Source organism: Gobius niger (assembly GCF_951799975.1).
Source record: "Gobius niger genome assembly, chromosome: 2".
NCBI classification, from domain to species: Eukaryota; Metazoa; Chordata; class Actinopteri; order Gobiiformes; family Gobiidae; genus Gobius; species Gobius niger.
Genome location: NC_136853.1, coordinates 14,660,378 through 14,670,784, shown reverse-complemented (window position 1 = coordinate 14,670,784; position 10,407 = coordinate 14,660,378). Strand labels below are relative to the sequence as shown.

General features: G+C 41.5%; 1 protein-coding gene across 1 annotated transcript; it reads right to left on the bottom strand.

Annotated features, from left to right (window-relative positions):
* Positions 1–1,921: 1,921 nt before the first annotated feature.
* Positions 1,922–10,022, bottom strand: LOC306959984 (uncharacterized protein; the record flags this gene model as incomplete). The annotated part of the gene is made up of 4 exons (XM_079552242.1): positions 9,894–10,022; positions 9,651–9,828; positions 9,501–9,577; positions 1,922–1,966 (listed from the first exon to the last, which is right to left on the bottom strand). The coding sequence occupies exons 1-4, from the start codon at positions 9,975–9,977 to the stop codon at positions 1,922–1,924; spliced, it is 384 nt and encodes a 127-aa protein (XP_079408368.1). The 5' UTR covers positions 9,978–10,022.
* Between the last annotated feature and the right edge of the window lie 385 nt (positions 10,023–10,407).

Sequence of the window (10,407 nt, the reverse complement as noted above, 5' to 3'; positions counted from 1 at the left end):
GTTTCAATACATTTTAAAGCTCGTAATGAACTATTTTTTTAATCAAAAAAATATTAACAGGTCAAGTTATATTTTACCATAGGAGCCCTTGTGTGATAGCAGCTTCAAAATTCTTAAATCCATTAAAATGGTAAGTTTTTGGACAGTTTCTGCTTGGATTTGTTTGCAGGATGTTAGAATAGCCTCCCAGAGCTGCCATTTGGATGAAAACTGCCTCCCATCCTCATAGATGTTTTTTTTGTTGAGGCTCAATAGGGTTGAAGTCAGGGGAGGAGGGGGTCCACATCATGAGGTATTCTTTACAGCAGGACATGGTACGTTGTCATGATGAAGATGATTTTGTTCGGGAAAGCACGGCTCTTCATTTTGTAGCATAGAAGACAGTGGTCAGTCAGAAACTCCACATATTTTTCAAAAGTCATTTTCACACCTTCAGGGAGCCTAAAAGGGCCTAAAGGGGCCGACCAGCTCTCTCACCATGATTCTGACCCAAAACATGACTCCGCCACCTCCTTACTGACGTCACAGCCTTGTTGGGACATTGTGGTCATTCACCAACCATTCACTACTCCATTGATTTGACCATCCAGGGCTACACGGCGCTCATCAGTGAACAAGACTGTTTGAAAATGAGTCCTCATGTATTTCTGAGCCACTGCAGCCGTTTCTGTTCATCAGCTTCAATTAACCATTTAGGGGAGGCCCGGATAGAAGGTTTATGCACAACTGCAGCCTCTGGAGGGTCCTACACCTTGATGTTTGGGGGACTCCAGAGGCACCAGCAGCTTCAAATACCTGTATGCTGCTTTGTAGCATCTGTTCTCATAATCTGATGTGTTTGTCTGGCAGAAACCGTCCATATTGTGCCTTTATCGGCACAAAACGGAGTGTGCTCTGAATCATCCACAAATCTCTTATCTGTATGATGATTAAGCTTAATCTTTCATGAAATATCAAAGGTTTTCATACCTAGACCAAGGCATTCAACTATTTCACACTTTTCATCAGCAGAAAGTCCCTTTTTCTTTACCATATTGCTTGAAAATGATGATCTGCATAATAAAGTGGAACACCCTTTTTCAGTAGTTTTTCCCTTAACTGGGCTAAACTTGACAACTAATAATCCCAGGTCTCTGAGATGTATGTCAGTGATTCATAGAGCCCCAAGACACGATACCATCCATGAGTTTCATTATTATTGCTTTTTTTTTTTTTACCTTTTTGACACAAAAATCCAATTTGCATAATAATTTGGAATGCAGTGTATGAGCTGTATTTCCTCGACTGCTTTTGAAAAAATAAAAAGTGTCAAGGGCTTGAGAGGCAGCTTTATCTGCACTTTAAGCCAGGTGTACACTGATTTTAACCGTCTGCAACAAACGGTAACAGGCCATGAGAAAAATCTTAGGTCAAAAAAATCCAACGCACAAAATCGTGGGGTCTTACAGTGAGACAAGGACAAAGATTTAAAATAGGACCATGGTTGAACCAAAGGATACTAGGATCTCTGTCAAGTTTCTCGTCAACATCACACACCACCAAAGTCACAAGCAACAGGCCAGGCATGAGCAGGTCCGACTCCACATTTTACAAGACTTTCCCTGCACTTTTCCACGGAAATAAACCCAGCTAGCATGCGGCACTTGCTTCAGTTAAACACTCGCTGTCTGCCGCCAGAAACTGCTACAACAAAACTTTGGTCGTATGATTCTGTCTTTGAACTATCACACAGTGGAGACAAGCGCAGCTCATGGCTTTATAATGTGACGACAAAGACAAAAAATACACCGTGGCATTAGTTACTGCTCTGCTGCAGAGAGACCATGCAGCTGCTCGACTGAGGGGATTTACGGTCGGATTCAAAGTTCGGATCCAATGCTCGGATGGGTAGGCAGAAGTCGGCCATTCCGTAACCTCTGGTTTAGTGGAAGGGAATCACATCTAAAACTATGCGCTGTAGAACTTGCTTTTCACACAAAGATAAGAGTCAAGGGTTAGAGGCTATGCCAGGAGGAGGAGAGCAGCCAGGAAGCAGGAAGACAAGAGAGATTCTCATCCGTACACTTGGGCCCACTAGCTAGTCCCTAGCTAGCTAGTCCCTAGCTAGTGGGCATTGTCATTAGGGGCAGACACGCAATAACGTTGCAGGAGTTCGTTGCCACAAACTATGGAGCGGTGAAGGAAGGTGATGCAATCTCAGGAAAAAACGCACAACGGTTGGGACATTAGCCTGCTTCATGGTCATGCTTAATATTACTATATACAGTGCCTCTCAAAAGTATTCAGACAACTGTGAAGTGAAAGTAAAATGAAACATGATTCTGTCATTTTTCAAAAAATAGAAAAGTGAAAAGTGGGGCTTGCATAAGTATTCATACAGCATGCATGAATACTTGTGGAACCCCCTTTTGCTGCAATAACAGCACAAATCTTTTGGGGTTTGACTCTACAAGATTTGCACATGTAGATACTGACATTTTAGCCCATTCATCTTTACAAAACAACTCAAGCTCTGTCACATTAGAAGGAGAGTGTTTGTGAACAGCAGTTTTCAGACCTTTCCACAGATTTTCAATAGGATTTAGGTCAGGACTTTGACTGGGCCATTCTAACATTATATTATTCTAATATGTTTTTATTGAACCATTCCATTGTAGATTTATCTTTGTGTTTAGGGTCATTGTCCTGCTGGAAGGTGAATCTCCGCCCCAGCCTCAGTTCTCTTTCTGACTCCAGCAGGTTTTCCTCCAAAATGTCTCTGTATTTGGCTCCATCCATCATCACAACTATTTTTACAATCTCCCCAGTCCCCGCTGAGGAAAAGCAGCCCCACAGCATGATGCTCCCCCCCGTATATTTGACACTGGGGATGGTGCACTCAGGACGATGAGCAGTGTTAGGTTTGCTCCATACATAACGTTTTGCATTTGGGCCAAAAAGTTCAATTTTTGTCTCATCTGACCAAAGCTCCTTCTTCCACATGGAGCTGTGTCCTCCATATGACTTCTAGCAAACTTCAAACGGGATTTCTTATGGCTTCCTTTCAATAATGGCTTACTTCTTCCACTCGTCCATGAAGGCCAGATTTGTGTCGAGTACGACTTATAGTTGTCCCATGTACAGATTCCCCCAGCTCAGCGGCAGGACTTCACAGCTCCTCCAGAGTTATCTTGGGGCACTTGGTTGTATTTCTTACCAATGCTCTCCTTGTTCGGTCTAATATTTTAGGTGGACGACCACGTCTTGGTAAGTTGGCAGTGGTGCTTTACTCTTTCCATTTCTGAATGATGGATTGAACAGTGCTCCGGGAGATGTTTAAATCTTGGGAAATCTTTGTATAACTTAACGCTGCTTTAAACTTCTCCACAGCTTTATCCCTGACCTCTCTGGTGCTCCTTGGCCTTCAATATGCTGTTCAGTGACCAACACACTCCGACCACAGCTCTGAGGGCCTGAAAGAACAGCTGAAATTATACTGAGTGTAGATTACACACAGGTGACCTCTATTTAACCGTTAGGCCAAGGAGTGAACATTCTGGAGTCATTAGGAATGTTATAAAGGCAATTTAATACACTCAGAAAATGCTGTATGAATACTTATGCAAGCTCCACTTTTCACTTTTCTATTTTTTGAAAAATAACGGAATCATGGATCAATTTGCTTTCACTTCACAGTTGTCTCTTACTTGTGTGTGAACGTTCAGTAAAAGAAAATCTTTATGTTTAGGGTTGTAAACATGACAAAATGTGCAAAAGTTCAAGGTGTATGAATACTTACGAGAGGCACTGTAACTCATTCTCAAACTCATTTTTTTGAAAAGTTTTTTTTTGTTGCTTCCAGCACCCACCAAATGACTGGACTGTTGAGCTCTAAACTCTGGATACGATGCATTGACTAAACGATGATTTCAGTCAGAAATGTTTTTTGGGTTGATGATTCAGGTTCTTAGGACTTGTCTAAAAAAAAAGAAAAAGGTGCTGATAACGGTAAATCTTAACGATGACTATCCTTACTGACCGCTTTGTGAACAAATTCTTCTGAGTGTATTGAAGCTTGCTACACTAAGGAAAATGGGGGAGCTCCAGCAAAAAGGTTAACTCGGTATTGCTAACGCTTTTGAAAAAAAGCAATTGTTGCCTCAGACTGACTTCCATTTAAAATGCAAGAAAAATAAAGATTTGCATTAATTTACATATTCCCATCAGTGTTGTTTTCGTCAACGAAGATGATAACGATATCTTTTCGTTGACGCCCCTTTTTTTAATGACGATAACGTAACGTTGACGAGCTAAAATGAGCTCTTTGGGGACGAGAACATGACGAGACGTTTACGAGTTTACGTCAATGAGACGAGACGAGACAAAAATGGGAGAAGGTTTTTCGTCAGATCGTTCACAAACAGTTTGTGCGCGGAGTGAGAGAACGCGCCGTGCTGCTCATGATGCGGCGGCGGCGCCTCTTCCTCTCTCTGTCTCTCTCTCTCTCTCTCTCTCTCTCCCCGTGGCGTGCGGTCACTGCTCGCGTACATCCTCCTCGGAGCGTCTGACATCCAGGTCACAGGGAGTTTGTTGTTTCTCAGGACAGTTTTCAATACCGTGGCGTCTGAACGCAGAAAGCACGCTGATGTAGGCTACGTATGTGCACACAGCGCTGTTGGTAAAAAAAAAAAAAAAAAAAATCTCAAAGCGATCAGAGGACGAGGAGAGCGGGCGCTTTTGGGAAAAGTCCTGTTCACAGTCCGCCGACCACTTCTGCCAGTGCCTATCGTGGTGTCATCTATCTGTTTGTCAAAAGCCAATAGAAGCTATTATTTATCCCAATTTCCAAGACTTATCGAAATTAATTATCACTTCTTATGATGAAACCGACGAAAACTTGACAAAAACCTTTTTAATTTTCGTCTGACTAAAACGTGACTAAAACGATCACATTTTGAAATGACTAAAATGTGACTAAACCTAAATGCATTTTCGTCCAAAGGACTAAGACTAAGACTAAAACTAAAAGGGCTGCCAAAAACAACACTGATTCCCATTACATTCGAAAAAGTCAAACACAGTTTACCATTTCACATCCAAACAAAACAATAAGAATTCATGTTTTGTAATAAAGATTATCTAATAAATACTTAATTTCTCATTTATGCCATTCTGATTGGGATGCTAGTTTGACGGCATTTCTAACCTTGTATATTTTGATAAACAAACAGTGACGCTCTTGACATTTTCTTTGTTTATCATGATCATATGAAGTGACGTGACCCTGATGCCATGCTCTCTCTCTCTCTTTGACACATTTGGCAGAGACAGGTTTGGAAACTGTCACTCCTCTGGTTTGTTTTGACAATCAGCACACTCCCATTAGGCTCGTTTGCTTTCCTCCATTTGCTCCTTGTGCTCGTGTTGAAAGTTTTCATTTTAACACATTTTAAGAAGTCTGTTTAAGTAAGTAAACTTTATTTGTATAGCACTTTTCACAGACACAATATCACAAAGCATATCATTTACAATCACAAGCGACACAGAGTCAGTAGGACTAGATTGCTTTCCTAAAGAGATGTGTTTTGAAGGTGCTTTTTGAAGGCATTTGTGTCCACAGAGATCGAGAGGAAGTTCATTCCAAAGTCTGCGGCTTTGAAAGATCGCTCTCCCCTGCGTTTTAAAGCAGGGACGTGGAACCATCAGCAAGTGCCGTCCAGACGACCTCGGGCTCCAAGAAGAATTGTAGGGGCTTGAGAAGATCAGCAAAATATGTCACAGACTACAGCTCTCTAAGAGGCGACAGAACACCCATGAGATAGTGCACCCTGGGTCTAAATATCATTGTAGCTTTTATGTATGAGTGGGTTGCTTTGCTTGTAAACAATTATGTTAAAAGCATCCATAGCCGTTTTGAAGCATTTGAATCTGAAAGGGCAGACACAGGGGTCTTTGAAGACGATTGTGGGGCTTGTGCTATCATGGCAGAACATTTTCAATCAGACATAGTGCACAAAACGCTATCCTTGTCGTTTTTCTGCCTGTCCAAACATAAAAAAGACCAGGACATGCTTTGTGAAACTTGATGAGGATTAGCTATGTCAACACATTGAGCATATTGGCATTTTTTTGCTCTTTAACGTCCAATTTCCCTCATTTTAATCATTGTTATTGAGTGTCACCTGACCTGACACTTTTCATACCACCATCAGATTTCAGAAGGTTCATAGGATTGGGAATAGTACCAGGATGGGAAACTTTGTGGGAATACCAGCTTTGTGTGTGAGTGCAAATGGGTGTTTGGTAGTGGGTATGATATCGCAGTTCCTGTACCAGATGGGTTCCCAGGACAAAATAATGCTAAAAAAAAAGGGGGAAAAAAGGAAAAAATAGATATGTTAAAAGTACACTGTGTTACATTTTGAACAATGCTGTTGCGGCAAAACAAAACATGCTCCTAATGACACAGAAAATGCTGTTACTACAGTGTGTAATAAAAGAATGGACTTGGATTAGAAACGGACCTGTTTAAATCTCAAATTTTACTGCCTTTCGTCACATCTCCATGGGGACGAGCTGGAGACGTACCCACTCCCAGTTAAGTTTACAGTCATATCTTAGGAGGGGTGAGCCTCATAAATGTTTGTTTGTACATTTATGAAGTATTTTTCAATGATGACAATATCTGTCATAAAATAAATGCTTGTATTTCAATTTTATTTATTGGGTAAAATTCTACGCGGTGTGGCTTTAAAAAAAATACTGCCTTTAAATCATCTTGTGATCCCCACCTCAGTGTTTTCCTAGTAGCCCCCTTCCTGCTTGTCCTGGAGACAAACTGGTCATTAATCTCCCTGGGAGGTGTCTGGGAACATTGAAAAAAGGAAGACCTAGGACTCACCGGTGCGACTGAGCTGGCCAAGAAAGGCCTCAGAATCTGATAGGGAAGTCTGCATCTCTGCTCAGACTGCTGCCTCCACATCCAGACACAGATAAAGCAGAAGAAAATGGAAGTCCTTTAGGAAAGTCCTTTACAGAGTTGTAGCTATACTCACTCGTGACCAAGAGTGAATCGAATCCTGGGCATCTTTTTGTGCAGAGTGAAATACCACATGAATGTTTTTCGATTTTACAATTCCATCCATCACTGTTGGAGCAGTAACCAATTCCAGGAGGTTAAAGAGCTACTAACCCCTCCTTCCAGAGCCTCAGTATCAGAGCCTCAGATTTGAAAATCTCAACAGAAAGGGGGCGTTGCCTGGAGGACTAAGGGGCACGCGGGAGGGGTGAGGGGTGGGAGGGGCTTGAGGCTTCTGACTTCGACGCTGCACCTGCAGCGCTCCTCGTAAACAAAGTCCGAGCATGGTAGCATGGAGTTCCAGCGAGCTAACTTATTTAGCAACTTGTTCCACTGGGACAGCTCTACAGCTCTCTCTACACAGGGGGGGCATCGTGGCAGCCTTGTACCTGAGGCGCTGGGTCATTTATTCCTCTGTCATTTACAAAGCTAGCGGCTTAGCATTGAGCTCGATCGACGTTAGCATCGCAGCTAAGGGACGTAACTGTCCTGGCTGCTTCAGAATTTACCGATCTATTTTAGATGTAGACTTTTGCTGTGGTCTACGTGAACATGGGAGATGTATCTCAGTGTCCTCAGCAGAGTGTGTGGTATAGAGACGTGGCTATTTGTGTTACAAAGATTTTTATTATTTTTCTTACAGCAAAGTGCACAAAACATATCACATAAATAAATATATGTAGGCCTGTATTATTGAGCAGGAACACTGTCTTTTTGAAATTGATTTTTGGTTTGCCATTGAAGATGTGAGACAGAATCATTCAGGTCATGTTTCTCTAAAGGCTTGACTGTAACATTGTGAACCCAAAGAGCCAGTTAGCCCTAAGTAAATAGCCTGAAGTAATTTCTATTACTAAATTTAGTGAACTAAAAGGTTTAACCAACGTTAACACATACACTAAACTACCACTGAATGATGACACTGTAGAGTAAAGGCTATAATGAAGTATTTATATGTATGCTTTTTTTAGTTGAATATTGAAATATTAATAAAAATTATAGATCTTGTTTTGTACCAGTACTTGATTCTGCACTTCTGGCTCTTACAACAGTGCAATTTCCCTATTGTAGCACAATTTCTTTGGTAAAACTTACTACAAACTTACAGCTCACATTTCACTTGAGGTTGAGCTGCATGTGCCACTCACTTGGCCTACATAGATGTGTGCAATAAACAAATTGAACAGACAAAGTTGACTGGTTATGTTATACAATACCAACTGTAATAAATATACATGCAGTAAGTTTTCAGCTTCTAGAAACATAAAGCGGTGCTGCATATACCTTCCCGTGACATATCTGACAGAACATATACAGGCTTCTTTTTTTTTTTACTGCTCACAATTAAATCTTGCATGAAACATTGATTTTAATCTATTACGTTGTCCAATGGGCACAGAATGGTTCAGGCACAGGTCCTTTGTGTGCTCCTGATATGGGAGAGGATCCTCGACCACACTTTCAAACAGCAGGGCCATTAGTTGGTCAAAGTAGACTGTAAACAAAGCACAAAACATTTGTTCTTGTAAAAGCATTGGTTGTGTTGTTTTTAATGTGACATACCTGAGGTAGCTCTGGTCTTCATGGCTCTCACTGTGTCGTCTCCACGCTTGAATTTTGGATACACTATGACATACAGCAGCAAAACGATTTGCCTTTTTTAATCATAATTCAAGGCACCAACCTGCACCCTAAAATTTCACAAATAAACAATATGCAGTATCTATTTTCTAAACATTTCAAAGTGATAAAATAACTAGTGAATATTTGTTGAACCTTTAGGAATCATTACCTGGCCAGCATTCCTTTGGATAAGAGGCCCAGACTATTGTGAGAGAATCAGACTATGGATGCCTCAATATTTGAAGTGTGGTATTGTGGGCTTATTTTAGCTTAATCTTTCAAAAAACGTGGTGTTGACAAAAGAGTAAGAGTCTCTCGCATGCTGCTGTGCCTACAAAGAATTATAAAGAATTACAAAGAATAATAAATTGATATGTGAAGTGTAAATACATCAATATAAATTAGATATTGGGAGGAGTAGTTGTAATTACACATACTTGATTTTGGCTACACTCTTGCATCATCCCCAACCAAAGGCCTGTGAAGACAGCGAGGGGACAGGGGGTTTTCCGTGGACATTCTGAATGTAGTTGCCCAGATGTCCACTCAGCCACAGCCTTTGATGGTGACCAGTAGAGATGATTCATAGATGGTTCACAATGCTTTTCTTCCACCTCGTCATTTCCTCCGTTCACCTTTTCTGGCCCAGCGCATCATTTTTTCCAATCTCTGGGACACAAAACACAAACCCCTCCTTCTCCATGCGCACGCTGTTTCCAACCACATTGCTCTAATAAGACAAAAAAATAAGAATATGAGTTCTATCATAATGCACAGTTATCCCAAATTACATAGTTACATTTTTATTGTAATGTTTTACCTGGACTAGCTGGATGTCAATGACTTTGTTACTCGTTAGATTCATCATGGTGTAGCTGCCATACTTGGCTGAATGTCCTACATGAATGCAAGTTATACATTAGCTGACTTTTATTAATACTTCAGATAAATGTTTATGAAATGTATTTACCAGGTGAATCTGCCCGCATGTCCCCGCCCAGTGTAACAGAGCCGCTTTCAAGAGCCTCCCTGATGAGGTCATCCTGCTCCAGCTTCCACTGCCAGTTGACCGTAGGGATGAGGAGCTTTGCCTGATGCCTATAGAAGCACTGCTCTGACAGTCCCTGAATATTGAAGGCCCCCAAGAACTATAAAATTAAAACATCTGTTATCATCGGATAATATATGGAAAAATAAAATGTTTTTGTAGTACCTTTGAAATCTGGCTAAAGGATGAGCCGGTGAACAGCACAGCAGCACAGAGCTGTAGGTTTCCAGCTGGGACGTTGTTCACCATGGGCTGACTGGACCACTGACTGGAGAACTCACAGCGAGGACACTGTTGAGTGACCCAGACAGGACATCGCCTAAACAGCTCCAGCAGTTGGTCCTCAAGAACAATATGTTCTTTGTCCTTGTGTGGAGGGACTTCAGCAGGAATGCTATATAAAATAAAGGATATTTCATCCCTCAAAAAACCAGGACGCTGTATATATTTTTTCAATTAAAACTCTAGATTTCCTTTGTACCTTGAACAGTTCACAGTGCTGGCGCTGTCATCTATGTGGAAGCTGGGCTCAGACGATGACACCTCACACCTTCTCCTTTTTAAAGGTGTAGAGGCTGCTCTGGGACTGTCAGGAAGAGGGATTTCCATCAGGTCCCCTGTCCCACAACCGACGCTTGTGTAAGCGGTCCGGGCTTGAGTAGCTGTACAAAACACAAAC